The sequence below is a fragment of the Loxodonta africana genome, chromosome 25, assembly GCF_030014295.1.
Source record: "Loxodonta africana isolate mLoxAfr1 chromosome 25, mLoxAfr1.hap2, whole genome shotgun sequence".
NCBI lineage: Eukaryota > Metazoa > Chordata > Mammalia > Proboscidea > Elephantidae > Loxodonta > Loxodonta africana.
In genome coordinates, this window is record NC_087366.1 from 29,384,410 (window position 1) to 29,404,520 (window position 20,111).

Here is a 20,111-nt window from a genome sequence, read left to right on the forward strand (position 1 = left end):
GTAGTCTAATTATTACAAGCCATCAGGAATTAAATAAGGCAAATCTGACAAATCTAATAAAAAGTCATAAAACCTCAATGATTTGTTGTTTTAGATGAAAGAGGCTGGTAGCATATGTTAATTTTTAAAGATTAATACCATATATAATTGAGGAATGGGTTTTCCCATGGGAAAAATAATAAGAGTGGGATGAACCTATTCATCTTTAGCCCAGAACTGTGCTGGAAGATGTATGGTGGCAGTAGAGATTGGACTAAGTTAATTAAACAGGTAAAACTTGCAATGACTTCAAGAATACGATCCATTTTAGCCACCCAGTCAAAACTCCTGTTTTAAGAGATTTAGTAGCCAAATTTTTCATACCACATGAGTTTTCACCTATTTGCAAACTTAAAATACAGCTGATGTCTCTCATGTTCTCTAACAGCAAGCTCTTTGTTCCCTCCGGAATATTTCTGGCTCAGTATGTACAGTTACTGTGGCTTCACAGAAAAGATAGGCTAATGTTCACAACTTAGAACACAGTGCAAAAAGAAAAAAGGAAGTTTTGCTGTAAGATAAATGAGGGAGTAGCTAATGAAACCTGTCCTAGAATATTTGTCTCATTCTCTTTCTAGCTCCTTTACTCACCCATGATATATATAACATATATAATAATACCTACAATAAATGGCTTCTATGGCACAAACATCTGACCTAAATGAAGGAACACAGAAGAGTCAAGAGATAACAAATCCGAAGACCAGCCTTCTACCCACCCCTCCGTGTCAAGGTGTCCAGGTGTATGAGTGAGATCATCTTTGACCATCAAGAGCAGTCCAACCGCCAGCTGAACACCAAGGATCTGAATCGTCACCACATGGAATACAAGAATTGCCCAGACAGGCCCTTCCTTAAACCAATTCACAAAATCATGAGACATAATAAAATGGTCGTTGGTTTAAGTCACTACGGTTTGGGGTAATTTGTAGCACAGCAACACAAAACTAGAACAGCCTTTCAATTTTTGCCTTGGTAGTAACTCACTCACTCACAATTAGACCTACCAATCAGTGGGCAATATTCCCCATTCAACTTTTGCTCAGAGATCAACTCCATCATTTTTTGAAGTCTTCCCATCACTTAAAAGTTCACCAAAAGCAGTAGTTTACTAGCTATTGTATATTCTGGTTCACCACAATTCTCTGTAAGTAAATGGACTTAATGTGATGTGGTAAGGATAGTCTAGGCTTTAGAATCACATCAGTAAATACTGGCTTGGCAATTTATTTTTTGTATAACCTTGGGTTCATCAAGTTTCCTCATCTATAAAATGTGGTATAATTATACGTACCAGAGCCAACATAGTCTATTAAGAGTGTCAACTCTAGTAGTAAGACTGCCCAGGACAACCTCTCTGTGTCTGTTTCTTCCCCTCTAAAATGAGGATAATGACAGTATCTACCTCATGGCATTGTCTTAACAATTAGGTGAGTTAATCAGTGTAAAACACATAGAACTGTGCCTGGCACAGAGTAAGCATTCAAAAAAAGTCACCTATTTTTAGTTTCACTGTTATTACCTCTTAGTATTATTTGGAGGGTTAAATGTGATTAAGCTAATAGTGCACTTAGTACAGTTTAATTATGTCCCCCTCTTTTTGATCTGTTATCTCTGTAGAGAGAACTGCAGGCTTTTGGAAGGCACACAACTCAGACTCTAACCAAGTAGGTTTAGGACTCTCAAGTATAAGAAAAGTCACATGTGAACTATGTCCAAAGCGAGTTTTGTTATACAAAATCCAAGCACGCCGTCTTATACCAAAAAGCATTTGATACTTAAAGGAGCAAATTAAGTAATTTCAAAGAATCTGAAACATTTTTCATTAAATACTTTGACTTCTGGCACTATGGACTGAGATTACAAGATTCACAGTATATTAAATTGTGTTGTTGGATATATGAGATGATGCACATATACCTTTCTTAACTGGATGGTGAATTTTGGCCTCTACAACCAGACTCAAAAGGTAGACATCAAAGGAACAAGAATTAGGAAAGCTTTTTCCATTAACTGCTCTGCCTTTATAACTTAGCTTTGCTGTTTAAAGCTTCCACCAGTTGAGCCAGTGGGCCTCTCTTAACTGTGCTAAGATGGCAGTTATTTCTGTTACACAGATAATGGGAAAAATAAGAGATAATGTATTTCTGCATCTGCTCTCTAAAGGTAATGTGGATTTCAAGTAATATTTGCCAAGTCTTTGCTGTGTGTCACAGTTGAGAGAAAAGATGTCTGTCTGTCTAAGAGTCTGGATAACTGTAGATCTCTTCTAGGTTCTGATATCACTGTCCCTATCAATAATCACATCCCTTGGGATGTAATTAATTCAGATGTTTCATCTTACTCATTAAATCTAACTATGGCTTGTTCTGAGCAAGAAAACCTACTCAATGCAAAGTAAAAGGACTAGCTTCGGAAAAGACCATTTAAGAAGACAGAAGGAGGAAAAAATAGAACTGAAAATTATCAAAGAAATCATGCTTAGCAATACCTTGCTTTCAATGAATTCACATTTAAATGACATCCATTACCAAGACGTCAAATACAGTTGGATGCAGATGATTTGCTGGGCTATCTACACCCAAATTCTTTCATAAGTCTTACATGCCAGATTAATCAGAACCCCCGATTCATCCGAAAAAACACTAAAATCTCAAGAACACACTCTTACTCTGGGTTTAAGTGCTCTAAGGCAGATCTAACCTGGGCAAATATTCTGGAACTTTATAGACAAAGATTATTGGTTACTGAGGGTATATATCATATAAAGTTTACTGATATCCAACCCAGAAGAAGACATCTTTAAGAATAAAATGCCTAGTGAAGAGGCTCAGTCACTTGCCCAAACTTTAAGCTGACAGAGCTCACACAAAGAATCAAATTCATTGCATTATATCCAGAAAACTCTGTCCAGATAAATAAATTTAACTCAGAAGTCCACGTATTATGTCCAAATAAAGAGTAATTATATTCTCCTCCTGCAAGGATTTCTGTTTATTACCACCTTTAACATTTTCCATATTCTGATATAAATAAAAATGGACATTCACAAAGCAAATATATGACGGGCCAATATATATTTAGAATTACACATAGTAACAAAAATTGGAAGGTAAGTATAATAAGAATTTGAAACCTTCCGATGTTTCATTATAATGTTTTAAAACATGAAAACATCCAGAAATAAAAAAAGGAGAAGGGGTAGTTTATGGAGAAAGATTTTTTTTTTTACTACCCCACACAGAACAGATTGAGTTTACTTGAGGAAAGTAAACTGAAGATTTATACTCCAAGGAAAGAGTAGAGGTTTCTCATCTAGAAAAACAGTACTCTGGATTAGAATCAAAACACTTATTCCTAACAAAAATCAATTGTTTAATCTTACCGAGAATAAATTCATTCTTGCCATCATTATGTAAACCAGTTCAAATTTACTCAAAGGAATGGCAAAACTTATTTATCGAAACATTATTTTTTTTAACGGTACTTTATGTAAACACGGTACTCATTTAATCATACATTATTATGCATGAAAATTATTTTCAAGAATTATCTTGTCATGTTTATAACTACCCTCCTATGTAAGTCCTATTCTAAATGCTTTTAAAGCAAAACGAATCATGAAAAGGGAGCATGAACAGGATAATGAGAAAAGGATATAGAACAAGACAGTAAACTCTTCCAAGAAACTGACACATACCTGGTTATCTTCAATCTAAATATTATAAAAGGAAAAACGTCAGGAGTGACACATGATGGGGGGAGGGCAAGGGTGGTAAATCTTCCCAATCTAAGTTGGAAAAGTTTCTCTGTAAAGTGCCAGGTAGCAAATATTTAGGCTTTGCAGGCTATGTGGTCTCTGTCACAAGTATTCAAACTCTGATGTCATAGGAAAAGTAACCAGAAACACCACCTAAACGAATGGGCATGGTCCTGTTCATGTATAATTTTATTTATAAAAAGAGGTGGCCTCAGGATTTGGCCTAGGGGGTGAAGTTTGCCAAACTCTGATCTAATGCATAAATGCTAAGGACATACTTTGCTGAAGGGAATCTTCTCAGATGTAGGGCTTTAGCTCACTTGGTTACTTGTCCCATTTCTAAATCTCAGCAACAGAATACTTCAATATTTTGCACTTTTTCCCGTATGTCATAAGTAAAGAGCTCCATTTTCAGAGACAGTTTAATAAAGACTCATCTACTATTCTCTGAACATCTAAAAGTCCCGTAAGGGGAAAGGCATTTGAGGACAAGGAAAAAAAAATCCTGTTCATTGTGTCCAAAAAAACAAAAACTTCCAGGCCTCCCACTCCTTCCTGATTAAAAGCTTTTTTCATTGTGATTAAGAATATTTTCGTCATTGTTCAATTTAATTTCCTTTCCATTACCCATTTCTTTAAATTAGATTTTCTAGTCAAACAAAATGTAGCCATCACCAGTTAAAGGAAACACTTGGTATCAAGTATCAGCTAAAACTTTTAAAAAGTCATTTCTTGACCAAAGATTATTCAGCTACTAAGGATGAGGTCCACTATTTCACTCTTAAACCAGACCACTTCCAACCAAGGCCATTATAATGCTTAATTATAATGTTTTAAAAGTCTGTTTCATACCATCTTTGGAAAACCCTGTTTCAGTGACGTAGAGAGAGCTGAAAACACCAAAAAAAAAAAAAAAAAAAAAAACAGTAACAAGAAAATGTTCCTTAACTGTATCTTCTTTCTTTTCCAACTCTATCCTTTACCAACTACTTTGTTTTTACATATTCAAGATCAGACTTAGCATTCTGGTATAATATAATGGCTTGGGGTAGTTTACAGTTTACACAAAATAAAACTCAACTAAGTTCAGAGGTAAATATGGTTCTGAGTAAAGCAAGAACAAGTCATTAGAAAGAACCTTTCTACCTAATACAGTGTTACCAATCACGTCAACTCTATATTTTATACCGGTAATAAGATCAGAGTTCAGAGAGAATAAAAGGTGCTCCTCAGAATGAAAACAGGTGAATATACTGTCATCTCTCTTCTTTTGCTGAGAATACTGGGTAGCTCTTTTGCTATTAAGCGCCACTCAATGAATCAGTCCCACTGCTTACAGCATTGAAGTATTTAATGATAATTTAGCTCTCATTGCTAACGTAGTCCCCTTCACAAGGTGACAAGTGCAAGTTAAGATTTGGTAATGAGTTTTCAACATCAGCTTAAGTCCATCCTTTCGAGAGGTATCCTCCATGCACACACCAATATAGCCATTCATTGATGCGGATAGACTACTACTAGCTCCTATGATACTACAGTGATATTAGCTAAGAACTTAGGGCAATGTCACAGTGAATCTGGATAAAAATCTTTGATAGCTATTTAGAATTAACAGTATCTCTTCTAACTAAAACAGGAAATCACCTTCAGAAACTTTGTTTAAAAGCTAGCCTGGCTTGAATTTTCATAAACTTCATGGCTCTGGATAGGCCAATTAAGAGGCGAGAACTAGCAAACATGATTATGTTGATGTGGTCCTAGATGACTGGGAAGTGCTCTATTCACAGTATCAATACAGTAAAAACCTACTAAAAGTGAATGAAAAGGGAGGCGGAAGCCACCAAACACGCAGAGCATTTTCACATGAATAAGACAGTCCCTACTTCATTGAAAATGTTTGCTGCTAAACCCAGATGGAGTATTGACAAATGCTGCAATGTTTCTCTTTACAGAAATGACTACGCTTCACTTTTACAATTTGGTAATAGTTTAAAAAGCTCTATTTTCTTGCGTATAATCATCTAAGAAACTAACAAAGCAAATTAAGAACTTTTCAGCATACTATTTCTCAAAAGTAGGATGGACTTAAATATTTTTGGTAGGCTTAAAAGCTCCATCCAAAGCAGCATAGTCTATACTTCTCACCTCCCTGCCTTTTCAGTAATGGTAAAATCTGACCACTGAGAGCCTTGAGTACCAGCGAAATGTTTCCCTAATAATTTGAGTCTCATTTTAATTCCATCTTTTTTACGCCACAGAGCACAGCTGGTCCCTAACATGGCCCCCGGAGGCAGTTTTACCCCATCATGCTGTTGTCCATCAAAAGAGAATGCCCCAGTCTTCGTCTCTTAAAGACAAAATGCAGCCCCAGCACTACCTTTAGGAGTAGGCTCTTATTTACTTACCCTTTGCATTCTCACTTAACATCAAAGAAACACCATTCTTTTCTACCTACCTCCCCACATACCACAAAGCATTCTTATGAAGAGTGCATACAACTAGCATTCTCACAATTGGCTCACACTGCAGGCATGACTAGGCAGTCTCCCAAATCTCTTTTATAATCATCTGTGCCTCTGCACCAAAACAATTTCTTAAACTACTACACATTTAAATACTCTTTAAAAAAATCAATAATTGATCGAGAAGCTAGTGATTCTTTTCTTTTCTATTTGCACTGTAACTTGTAAGCATCGACTTGCCTGCATCCCTCAATATTCCTCCTTCTGCCTCCGCATGTAAGGCAGGACATCCGAAGCTCTACGTGTTTGGTTCTTCTGACTCTCAGTGCTGGAGTAAGAATCTTAGAAGTACCTAGAATTACCAAAAAGGTCCCTTAAAGTTTAAAAAATCTTAGGAATGAGTAAGTAACCAAACCTGATCAAAACTGATCCCTTGGTCATTTATTGCAACATGATTGTGCATGATGTTTTCCGGTAAATGCCCCGTAGCGTATTATTAAATAGCAAAGCTCTTAAAGTCATCAGCAATTTGCTGATGGTTGGCTTATGAATCACTAGGTTTGCAGACCCGAGACACGGATTTAGCGAGGTTCTACTGGACTGAAAATATAACATATGTAGAAGGAAATGGAATTGTGGTCGCAATAAGAACCATAGTGTTGAATTTCTTCAACCACAATATTGCAGAAAAAGTGTGTTTAAAACTTCATATAAAAGTTATCAAATATGGAGACCTGTGGATTCAAAAATACAATCAGGCTCATTACACTGGAAATGACATTTTGATGTACGATATTGCTGTTATGTGAAACTAGGAGCCAAAGAGATGGGATGAAACTTTGGTAGTCAGCCTAACACATTACTTCATCTGGACTAGAGCCATTTCCTAACATTTGAAGATGTCTGAGCACTATGGTTTACAAATACCAGTCAGGAAGTCGCAGTATGGCTCTGTCCTGTTCAACATTTGCAAAACATAAAAACACTTCCTTCCCTGCTTCCCTTTTCCTTAACACAACATTTAAGCCCCCAAATGTAGATGCACCCATTGCATACTCTGCTGCTCATTTACTTCCAGTTGCCTAAAGCGCTTCAGGTGATGCTGTCCGCTAGAACACTACTCCAAGATGGCTGCTTACATGAAACAACCAGGCAAATACCAGCTGCCTAGCCAGAGCAAACATAAAGTCTAACATTTCAAAACAATAAGGAGCACCAGGATTAATTAATTTCTTGAAACATGAAACTGCACTTTTTGGCAGGGAAGTATGAGGAGAAATTCCTCCTCATTATCACCATCATGACTACCTCCTTCTCTCCTATGGCTGGCTGGTTCAGATGACCAAGGCTCCTGCTGCATTTTTTAGATCTGGGCAATTACAGCCATCAAGATGATATGGACCGAAGTCCAGTGTTCAAACATGACTGGTAGATAAATGACCATTTATCATTGTTTTGCTAAAAAAAAATTTTTTTCTTATAAAGTTAACAAACCAAGGCTGTTGATCCCTGAATTAGAAAGTTGACTTGCTTATCTTCCAAAGTGTGAGGTGGAAAGGAGGAAGGGAAGAGCCTTTAGTGCTTTTTATACGTTGCTGATCCTCTAGTTTGGCAACATCTTGGAAGCTTCTTCCAGTCTGGTGATGTGGCATTTTGTGAATCTAAGTACCAGCCCGTGGCCCTGATGCTGGCTGCTTACGGCCCAGAGGGGAAGAGGGTTTCCCCCTCCCCCTCGATGTTTCAATCTGGCCCAGTGGTGGACACAGAGCCCTGGGCTATTTCCCCAGGGGCAATCGTCTCTTCCTGTGAAGGTGACTCTTCCTCAGCTTGTCCTCGAGAGGTGACAGTTGTTTCAGGGGAGATGCTGTGAGGTCCCTCCAGGGGTATACAGCCAGGGTGGTTTTTGCGAAAGTGCTGATTCAGTATGGCCTGGAAGGGGAAACTTTTGCCACAAACGTGACAATGAAAGGGCTTGTTGCCTGTGTGCTTGCGAATGTGATACTCCAGCTGATCTTTTCGGGTATACTTCTTGCCGCACATGCGGCAGACAAATGGTGTGATCCCCATGTGCAGGCGCATGTGGCGGTCTAGGCTCCCCTTCTGATTGAAAGATTTGGCGCAGTAGATGCAGGTAAGACGTGGGTTATAGCGGAACCACCGCTCAGATACTTCCTGCTCTCGGAGGTATTCCACATAGCCACTTACTCCCATCATTGTTGACTCTTCCACCTGTGCCAGGGAAGGAACATATGCAAGAAAAAACATGTATTATTAAGCATACATGTAAAAGAAATCTTATATATATTTTTACTTCTGTTAATAAGCTAGATGCTTATTTTTAGTGAAGAACCAAACAGTAACTCTACTACCCAGAAGTAAAGCTGTTAAGATTACATTAAAAACCTAAAAACTATGGACACTATATTCAATTACCATAAACAGGCAAGACAGTAAAATTACTTTCTGGATTCTTACTAAACTTTAGCTGAATGTGCTATTTTACAGAGGTAGGAGAATCAGAGCCTATTTGTATCATCTCCTTGGATCACAAGTTTTCAATTATGTTCTAGACAAGTGATGATATGATATGATGAAATGTTCTATAATCTGTGCCATCCAATATGGTAGCCACCAACCACATGTAGCTAGTGAGCACTTGTAATATGGTTTGTGTGACTAAGGAACTAAATTTTTAATTTTAATTACTTCTAATTAAAAATTAAACAGCCACATGTGGATAATGGCTACTGTATTGGAGAATGCAGGCTTAATACATCACGGCAAGTACTTTATAAATTTTATTTGTGACATTATCCTTAATACCAATTTTAATTCAGGAGTAACTAGCTTTATAAAAATGTATTCAATTTGTGCACAACAGCATTCCTTTTTACCCAAAAGTATTCTAGTATCATACTAACATACTATCTTCCTTTTACAGACTACTTGAAGTTTAACTGACTTCAAAGTAAATTGACAGAAGAGCTAAGAAAGGAAAGGAGACTAAGAGATGAGTTTACTAACTTCGTTATTCCTTCCTATGATCTTTTCATAAATCGATAATCAGTAAGTATTACCTAACGACCATTAACCACCAAATACAATGCCAGGCACCACAGCGAAAGACAAAGTACAAGACTTGGTTGTTTCTAATCTCGCCCTCTGTGATCCTGCAGACATATTATCAGCTTGTTTTATATACATATATGTAGTGGTTTTGAATTGATTTAAACAGCTTATTAAAAGTAAATAATATAATCTGTGACTGATATATTATTTCTACAATCTCCCTTAGTTTATAAATTACATCCCTTCTCCCCTCCCCCAAATTAAATTTCTTATGTTGTGATAATAAGTTTATTAAAAACATAAAAAAAAAAAAGTATTACGAAAATGGCATTGGAACTCTTAATTAGATAATTAACACTTCAAGTTACTGCAAAATAACTACTTTCTTTGTCTTTGCTACATGAGTAATAGTAAAAACAAATATTTAAAACATAAAATTCATTTTAATTTTTTTACGAAGGTCAAACGATACACATTTTTAAACTTACTGTTGAAAATTTTAGACAGACTAGTACATTAAATTCTTATCATCTAACAATTACCAACCCACAGACAATTGCTTTTTTAATCACATCTATTTCTTTCCTTTTCTAAATTATATTCAAAAAAATCCCAGACATATAACTTCACCCATAATACTTCAGTTATCTCTAAATATGAAGACTCTTTTGTCTTAGTATAACCAAAAACCTATCACACTTAAAAAATTAATAATAATTTCTTAATATGCATCAAATAAGATCTTAGTTTTGTTTAATCTAATCTGAACCGTAACAATCTAAATAGTCAATGTATTTAATATATGAAATAAATATGGGTTCCTCCTATCTGAAAGCTGAAAGGGAGTAGAAACAACATATTCCTTTGAATGAATAATTTAAAAATCTTAGATTTATAAATGCTTTTCTGGCAAAACTCCATTATTATAACATCACCATTTAAAAATTATTTACTGATATTTTTCAGCCTACGGATTTCTGAAGTCACTATGTAAGAAAAAACAATAACAAAAAAAACTTCTTAAATATGAAGGAGGGAATTATATACTTTTTACCAGAGGCTCAAGGAATCCTGGTGGCGCAAATAGTTAAGAGTTCAGCCGCTAACCAAAGGGTGGGAGATTCAAACCCACCCAGCGGCACTGTGGAGAAAGACCTGGTAATCTGCTTCTATAAAGAATATGGCCAAGAAAACTGTATGGGGCAGTTCCACTCTGTCACATGTAGTCACTGTGAGTCCGAAAATGGCTCGATGGTACCTAACAATGGAGGCTAAAAGTGCAAAGAGTAGAAAATGTCAAACGTTGACTCTGAATGAACTAAAGAGTCACACAGTTTGCAGTTATTCTTGGGCCCTTTCCTGTGATTTCTAAAAATGTGTTTTGTCTCCTTTTACATCTATTAGCTGATGAAGCTCTCAGCATTTCCAACAGAGGCAGTTACTAGCAGTTTTGGGAAGCAGTATGTGACACCAAGAGTAGAATAGTAAAACTGAGGTATTAGATTACATCTGATTTGTTTTATATAACTTTTTTTCTGCTCCATTTCCCTGGATAATCAAAACTGAAATGACAAAGAAATAGATTATTCCACTAAAAAGTCTCGGGTGACCATGCACAGAGCAAAGAACAACTTCTCTGAGGCTCAGTTTTTTCCATCCATAAAATGGAAAGGTAATCGCACGCTTTGCTAGCTTTATGGGATTCTCATGAGAATCAAATATAATTGTAACTTGAAATATTTTAAATGAATAGTACAGTACAGCAATTAAGGTGCTGGAATCTGAGTTCGACTGCATCCTACTTACTGTATAACCCCGAACAAGTTACTTTATTATCCTATTCCTCAGCATTCTCGCCTGTAAAACAAATACAATAATAGCAACTCCCTTAGAGTTTGCTATAAGCATTGAAGGAGTTAATACACTAAAGCACTTAATGTAGCACCTGTTAACCTACTGCTGTCAAGTGGATTTTGGCTCACAGCAATCCTAGAGGACAGAGCAGAACTGCCCCATAGGGTTTCCAAGAAGCAGCTGGTGAATCTGAATTGCTGACCTTTTGGTTAATAGTCAAAGGCTTAACCACTGCACTACCAGGGCCCCAGCACCCACTAAGTACTCATAAAATATAAGTCAGTATTAAACACTACAAACTCAAGATATTATTTATAATCTTGAAGGTACCAACAAAACAAAACAAAACAAAACCAAATCCACTGCTGTTGAGTCAATTCTGACTCACAGCGACCCCACAGGGTTTCTAAGGCTGTAAATCTCTACGGAAGCAGACTGCCACATCTTTCTTCTATGCAGCCACTGGTGGTTTCGGACCGCTGACCTTTCAGTTAGCAGTTGCTAGCTTTAACCAATGCACAATCAGGGCCCCTTCAAAAGGTACCAATTCCCTTAAAAAAAAAAAAAACCCAAAATTAAAGAAAGTAATGACACACCAATATTATTCACAAGTAGAACGTAAATGTATTCAAATTATCAGTGATGAACTATTATCACAAAAATCACACATCATGATTGGTCTCATGTAAGATATAATAAAGTTGTAATAAAAGAGAAAATAAGTGAGCATAAAATGTAGACTGAGCCCTTGTCAAAAACAGCAATACATCTTTGGTAGTTCTATTCCTTTGAACTTTGAAACGAAGCAAGGGCAAAAATGGCCACTTCCTGGTTCTCTCTGCTGCTAAAAGGTGGATCATTTCCGTTCTCCCGCTTGGAAATTCCCTAATAGACTGTAAACTCTGCAAACACAGGGACATACCTAGGACTTTGATCTGGTATACAGCAGGTTTTCAATAGCTACTCCTTAATACATTATTACATAAATCAATGATTTCTACATTTCCTAAAAGGAGTACCAGTCCAAATGCACTTCAAGGCCTCCCATCAATCGAATTATTAATCAGAGGCTCAAAAAATTAAAAAGACTTTAAAAAAAAATCATCTGATATGGCGTGTTAATTTTATTTACATATCTACAAAATTGGGGATTTCACAAATGCCATAGATGCCATTTATTGGGTACCTACTAAATAACCCTCATCACCTTAGAGTTACTCAGAGGTAAAACAATTAATCCCTATTTACTGGACACCTGATAAGAATCTCAAAGATACAAAAATTAAAAAATGTGGTCTCTGCTCTCAAGGAGATTTCAATCTAGTAGGCGACACAAAAATTATACAGTAGTATCTGTAAATGCTATATTGGCTTAAGAAGAAAAGATTAAGCAGGAGTGGGCTAGTTAGGGCAGACAGAAATGAGAGCTGGGCTTTGGGTAGAACCCAGACGCCCGGGAAGAATAAGCCATCTCAGAATCGAGGTGCAAGGACAGGAATAAGTCTGATGTGGTTCCGACACACAAAGAAAGTTCGCCTGTTTAGGACAGATGGTGAATGCTGATGAGCACTGGGAAAAGCTGGATTAGAAAGATTTTAAATTACTTGGAAAATCAGGCCAACAATTTTAACTTTCATGTAGTAGAAAAAAAGAAAAAAACACAAAATGTTTTTGAGTAAAGGAATGACTTTAGTAGTCTGTTCCAGTTTAAGCACCTTTGTAATTAAGAGGCTCTTCTTTAAGTCTTTAAGTCTATCAAAATTCTTCTTTACTGTAATGTAAGTCCACATCCTGTTTTAGTTCTCTGTGGTGGGGAAAAATAACTAGTGAATACACTCACTGTAACAAACTTTCATACATATTAAGGAGCATATTACCTTATCCCTTAGTAACATCTCTGTTGTGTGCCATCAAGTTGATTCCGACTCAGAAATCCTATAGAACAGAACTGTCCCATAGGGTTTCCTAGGCTGTTATCTTTGCAGGAGCAGGCTGCCACTTCTTTCTCCTGTGGAAGGGCTCATGGGTTCGAACCACTGACCTTTGGGTTAGCAGCTGAGCCCTTTAACCACTGCACCACCAGGGCTCCAATTTCAACTCTAGACAATATTAATCATCTCCTATTTCATTATAGCCTGTACCTTCTGCATCAGCCAGGTAAACACCTTGGCAGAATTCCAATTTTTATCATTTGTCTTAAGGCAGGCTCAGCTGCTAACCAAAAGGGTGGCTATTCAAACGCACCAGCCTTACCACTGAGAAAAGACCCAGTGATATGCCCCTGTGAAGATTACAGCCTAGGCAACTCTATGAAGCAGTTCTACACTGTCATACATGGTCCCTCTCAGTCAGAATCAACTCGATGGCACACAAAAACAACACTGTTCTCCCAGCGGAGTCTCTGGGTGAGGCAAGTGGTGAAGTGCTGGACTACTGAACTGCAAGGTTGGTGGTTTGAACCTAACCAGGGATAACTCGGAAGAAAGGCCTTGTGATCTGTTTCTGAAAGGTCACAGCCTTGAAAATTCTATGGATTGCAGTTCCACTGTGCACATAGAGTGGCCGTGAATCTAAATCGAATCAACTGCAACTGGTTGGTTTATTCCCCCAACCCATTACTGAAGTTTATATACCCCTATTTATATGTCTTTTGTAGCCTATCTTATCATTAAATCGTAAGGTCTATCTCACTGCTGTATTTGCACAATGGTCACCCTCACATAGTTATCATACCCTATTTGAGAAATAAGAGAGAAAAATGGCTTTAATTACATGACTAAATTTATTTTTCCTCCAAGCTCCTAACATTTTCTCTAATTCCTTATTAAAAAAAAAAAAAAAACTCTCATAATAGTCACAGTTCTTTTTCTGGTACCAAAAAAACCAGCATAATGATATGCAGATAAATATAGCTAAACACTGTCTTGAGGCTATTACAATATACATAATAAACATCCAATGGTTTAGAGAAAAATTGAACAAGACACTATGAGCATAACGCAGAAGCTAAGAAATTAAGCTAACCAAACCCAGTGTTGTCGAGTTGATTCTGACTCATAGCGACCCTATAGGACAGAGTAAAACTGCCTCATAGAGTTTCCAAGGAGTGCCTGGCAGATTCGAACTTCTGACCCCTTGGTTAGCAGCTGTAGCACTTAACTACTATGCAACCAGGGTTTCCAAGAAATTAAGCTATGCACTCTTAATACTTTATAAGATGTTAAAAACAAAAATCCACCAGTGTTTCCTTTTTAAACGCAAATATTTTTTTTTACAACTTATTGTACTCTGTGAGTTCACCATCTTTTTTTTAAACCAACCTTCAATGATAAAGGAAAACAAAATCCAGCCAACCACTCATACTAGGTGTTAAAGAGTAGTAAAGGAAATAGAAGGTAGCATTCTTATCCTTTCTAGATGTTTAGTTTAGGAAAAAATTCATGAAGAAAATAAATGAAAACATACAACAAAATAGAACACATAAAAACGCATAGCCAGTTTGTTCGCAAATATATAATAACATGTAAACTAGTTAACTATAATGCATGTATAGCGTTATACCCACCCACAGGTACAAACCCAGACTCTCCACCCCAGGTCCTAAATTACCTGCATGTAGTTTTCAGGGGTTATTTTGTATTACTCTCAGGACTACAGTTTCCTATAATCGGGAAAGAGTTCCACAATCTTGTTATCTTTTTCTACTCCCCAAACTCTGCTGACACCAAAAGTGTATTTCCTGCATGCTCACAAGCAAGAATAAAGAAAAAAGTTATCAAATATAGTAGTCATTTAACAGGCCCACTGCTATCTCTCCTTTCTTATTCACTATATTCTGCTCATACACAAAATTCCTCCAACCACACCTCCTAAATCCACGACTACATACCTGGGAGCTGGGCTGTTTAGGCTCATCCATTCTCCCAGGAGACTCACTTCTGGCTCTGTGTCTCTCCACCAAGGGAACAATACTGCCAGACGGGCTAAATCTGTTGAAAGAGGAGCATAAAGGAGACTAATAGAAAAACTGTGTCAAAGAATTTCAAACTGGTGATGTCTTCTCCCTTTATCGAGTGCCTGAATATGGGGGAACAAGCTGAACAGCAGGGAAACTTAAGAAATACTTCCACAGAGTAAATATATGATTTAAAATAAGGTGTCTGTAAAAAGAGTTTGCCCTAGTAAATTTAATAAAAACGACTCATCAGATAGACCACGTGAGCTGGTGACGCTGAGGCTAAAACACAAGCTTCTATTCTTCCACAGGAGTTCCTGAGTGGTGCAACTGGTTAAGTGCTTGGCTACCAGCTGAAAGGCTGGCGGTTCGAACCCACCCAGAGCTGCCTTGGAAGAAAGGCCTGGCAATCTGCTCCTGAAAGGTCAAGGCTTGAAAATCATAGAAGCAGTTCTACTCTGCACAAATGGAGTCACCGTGAGTTAGAATTGATTCAACGGCAAATAACAATAATCCTTACACAAGCAAGGGGAGAACGTAAAAGAAATCCAGGAATATAAATTAAAACTGGGTTTATAATTTTATTTCTATGTAACAATTAGATTTTTGGTTGTTCCCTCAACTCCTTCAACTCCTGTGATATTTCCGACTGCTGATGTGGACCATGGAGATTAAAAATCTTTACGTTTAAACTAGCATTACTTATGATACAGGTCTAACATATGGGGACAATAAATACTGTGCTCGATAAAAGTGAAAAAAAGAAAAAATACATAAATCAAAACCACCTGAAGTGAATATAGTATACACTATATAAATTCCTATGATGCGTACCTGTATTTTTACACAAATTAACGTGCGCTTTCTACGTTTGTTTGCTCACCACACATACCCTAGAGATATTCTCACAGCTGCACTGTACTAATTTTTTTTACAGCAACATGTAAAACCAGCATAGCTGTGCTTCTGAAAATACCTCACAGGGGGAGGCTGTGGTCGGCAAACAAACATACAGGGTGCGTGTTATTTCCATAAAAATATGGTATGTCTCTCAGGATGAGGTAAAAACCAAAGTAACAGCTTCTGCTTTTGGTGCTCATGAAGTCAATTTTAACTTATTTTTTAGGGAGAAAAAGAACAAATACTACCAGCCAAATTAGGAATTCTTTCTTTCTTTCAATTGAGGCTTTTTTTCAATAGACTTAGATTGAAACTAGTGGTATTTCCACCAAAAAGAAATGTTCTAACAACTGTAATATATGAGAAAGAGAAAAGTGAGGCATAAGGGCATAATAGCACTGGTGGAAAAAAGGTGACTCTCAGGTCTGTGTGGCAGCAGTCATAGATGAAACAAAACAGGGAAGGTATCATTAAATGACAAGTAAAAAGAGGAATAAAAACATCCAAAAAGTTTTTCTTTGAAACAACTATGTTTATATTAACTTAAAAAGAACAATCCTTGCTGGTTCCATATTTTTTCCAGTTTGGTAGGCACGGGTAAAGAAAAGTAAACACTGCTACAAAGGAAAGTGAAACTCCCCAAGACCACCTACCTGTGTGGTAACACACCAAGGAAGGGCAATGCTGCCAGGTTCCCCTGATGATCAGCTCCCAGCCTGCAATTCCCAGGAAGCCCTGGTAATTACTGATCCTAGCTGCAGATGCTATTGATCCATGGAAGTGTCTAACTTTACCAGAGTTCTCACAACATTGTGAATACTTCAGGACTAGGAGCGTCCTGCTTTAAAACGTAAGAATGCAAGTCTCTTGGCACATTTCCAGTTTCCCCAACAGCAACTTACTTGGCTAAGAACATCAGGTAAGGAAGATGCTCTCTGTACTACAGAGGGCCCACTTCAGTGAAGTCTGCACAACAGCCATAGGGTGGACAAAAAAAAAATCTTACCTGTCAATTTCACTGCTCGTTGCCACCTTGGCTCCTGAAAACCCTAAGGTGTAATTCTCCTGTCCTACAGAACCATGGCCTGTGGTGTCAATGACCATGGCTGTGACCTCCTCTGCACTACTCCCATCTTCTCCAGAAGGCTGATTCTCAGGCCCAAGCCACTCCTCCAGATTTTCAGTTTTGATATGCACAGCTCCAAGAACCCTAACTTCATCCTCGCTCCGGATCCCCCGGTCTGCTACTCCTGTCTCCACGTACCACTGTCCTGCTCGGTTGATCCGGAGAATGGGCTCCCGGCTCTCTACATCAGAACTTGGTTCAATTATCTGAGGACTGGTGGACTCCTCAGGGGGACTCAGCTCCCTGATGTCCAGCACTGCACTAACCTGACCTCGCCAGTTTCCCTTTGGGGTGTTATGTCGTGGACTAAGGGAGCGGTTTAGATTTGGTGTAACCCTGTGAGACTCCGGAGGTCTCTCTTGATGCTTTGTCCTCGTTTGACTTAATTCGGCTTCAACCTCAGTCACATTAATTTTGAAATGAATGCCCTCCAGGATCTGTGTACACTTGTCTATGATATGCTGCATCTGTAGAAAGCTGGCAGCTGTCAGGTAGCTGATGATATCTGCCAGTTGCAGGCATATCCTCCCTGTATAACAGAAAGAAAGGAGCTGTTCAAAAACAGTAGGGTTCTTGATGACTGAAATGGAGACAGTACTCATCTCATTCAAGGACATGTGATCCCGGAAATAGGGGGAACTGGCCGCCAGTACCACTTTGTGAGCCCGAAAAGCTTGTCCTTGCACATTGACCACAATATCACAGAGACGGCCTTGCATGCGCAGCTGGTTTAGATGGCTCAGGACAGAATTGCTGAAGTCAGGGATCTCCAGTTGTATGTTCCCACCTTTCTCCATGGTCGTGCCTGAGGATACAGGCAGGCATTCAACCCTGCTGAAAGAAAAAACCATATTCTCATCAGTAATTATAATTTTATTCCCCCGAAAACCAAACCAAACCCAGTGCCATTGAGTCGATTCTGACTCATAGCAACCCCACAGGATTTCTAAGGCTATAAGTCTCTACTGAAGCTGACTGCCGCATCTTTCTTCCACGGAGTCACTGGTGGTTTCGAACCACCAACCTTTTGGATAGCAGTCGACTGCTCTAACCACTGACCCACGAGGGCACCTTTTATTCCCCTGGTAATTTCCAATCCCAATTTTGTTACATAAAAATATCGTTTGATAAAATTTCAAAATCTGCAAGTAAAGAGAAATAACTTCCTTATGTTTATATGGGGAAAGAGAAGTGCTAAAAAGTTTTTTTTAAGTCTAAGTGTCAAGGTGAGGGAAGTTAACACAAAAAAGCTGTTAAACTCCTAAAAATTCAAGCTATTACCCTATTTTCTTTATTAATAGTCACGTAACATCAAAATGTACAGAAGTTCAACAGAACACGGGGGAAAGCACTTTAGACTTTAAGTGTTTACCATAAGGTATTTGCAGACCAAATATAAATCCTCACAACTTTTCTTTGGAGAAAGACGAAATAAGCTTTTTGAATAAACGCAATTATAACCTGATAGGCTGATGAGACATACCTCTTCTTATTTTACTACATGCCTCATGTATAAAGTGACTAATACCTCATATGAACATAAACTAATATTTCTAAGCATGGGTCAGAGCCCCTGCAAAAAGGGTTTAGGACTCTGAGACAAAATCTAGGACAGGAAAAGTGCCACAGCTGTATCAGGACTCAATAAAGGTACAGAGAACTTGAAATTCACTTCTTTCTTAGCATTAGGAAAGGCTAGGTAAATCTGCCTCTATCTGATCACAAAGTTGGGAATTTCAAAGTGGTGCTAATACTTTGATTCTGAAATTTAAATACTAGTTCCAAAAAAAAAAAAAAAGGCATATTTACAAACTATGGCCAAAGCTTTTACATTAAAAGAAAAAAAAAAGGCTATAAAAGTAACACTGTAACTACATCCAAGTCTTCAATATTTGAGAGTACAGTTTGTTATCAATTCCAATTGGAAGACAGTGACTTGAGAGTTAGCCAGATCCATCTGTCTTTAAACTTATAACGCATTACAGTTATCTAAAACCTGAATTTCAGGAACTTATCCTAACAAGTATGGCCCTTATTTACAACACACTTATCACTAAACAGGGAAGTGTACACACTGCTTTCAAGAACCAATTTTAGCCAATCTGACCTTTTTCCAAAGCGTTTTTGTTTGTTTTGAAACTTTTAATCCAATAAGAGCCTCTGTCGATGCCATCATGAATTCAGATGTGTTTATTTTGGAGCCTACACGAGCGCCTTTTTGGTTTGCTCTTTCCGGCAACTCCCCAGTGAGGAGGAAGCCCCTTGAGTAGTCTTTCTCTACCGTCGGCACTGGAGGGGTGAGAGCTGTAAGAGGCAGAATCGGGAACTGCATGGGGTCGGCCACTTCAGTACTTGGGTGGCTTTGGTCGGCGTTAGGAAGCGTGGGGGGGGTATGTCACCGAGGAACGTGGGAGGAAAGGGGAGCAGAGCGTCGGGCCAGTGAACGCTCAGGTGAGCCTCCAGGACCGGGAAGGGGGCGGCGCCCCGGGACCCGGTCCAGGCGGCAGGCGTAGGCGGGCGGGGAGCTGGCCCGGAGGTGGGTGTGTGTATCTGGGTGTGTCCGGGCTGCGGTGGGGGAGGGGGCCGCCCATCCCGGGGTCCTGAGGGCGGGGCCCCGCGAGGGGGCGGGTCCGGCAGGCTCGGCCCGGCCCGGGGCCAAGAGGGTGGAAGGTCGCCCGGTGCCTTGGGAGGGTGAAGGGAGGTGGCTGCCGCCCCAGGAGCGGGCTGCGGCCCAAACGGGGTGAACTGGTCCCGGCGCAGGCCAGCGGGACCGGGGTGGGGGGCCCGCGCCCAGTTGAGGAGCAGTACCTACCTCCGGGGGTGGAAATGGGCCGGAATGGGCCGGAACACCGTCCCGGAAGTGAAACCCCCCACCTCCTCTCCCGGAGCGGGCGACGTGCCGGAAGGAAATCACTCACCCTTACACCGCCCCCCCCTCCCCCCTCC

At 38.9% G+C, this 20,111-nt stretch overlaps 1 protein-coding gene across 8 annotated transcripts; it reads right to left on the minus strand.

Moving 5' to 3' along the window:
• Positions 1-6,787: 6,787 nt before the first annotated feature.
• Positions 6,788-20,109, minus strand: ZBTB37 (zinc finger and BTB domain containing 37). Of its 8 annotated transcripts, none has more exons than XR_010319398.1 (6): positions 19,978-20,109; positions 19,273-19,469; positions 17,046-17,996; positions 15,074-15,173; positions 12,900-12,988; positions 8,379-8,490 (listed from the first exon to the last, which is right to left on the minus strand). XR_010319398.1 is itself a non-coding variant. In XM_023549270.2 (6 exons), exons 3-5 carry the CDS (start codon positions 17,960-17,962, stop codon positions 14,807-14,809), a joined length of 1,056 nt encoding a protein of 351 aa, XP_023405038.1. In that variant the 5' UTR covers positions 17,963-17,996; positions 19,273-19,469; positions 19,978-20,109; the 3' UTR covers positions 8,379-8,490; positions 14,794-14,806. The 8 variants fall into 8 exon arrangements, 7 of the variants coding, with proteins under 7 accessions (XP_003410934.1, XP_010589302.1, XP_023405036.1 ...); XM_023549270.2 differs by lacking the exon at positions 12,900-12,988 and adding an exon at positions 14,794-14,845; XM_023549271.2 differs by lacking the exon at positions 8,379-8,490 and adding an exon at positions 14,794-14,845 and having other exon boundaries at positions 12,902-12,988.
• Between the last annotated feature and the right edge of the window lie 2 nt (positions 20,110-20,111).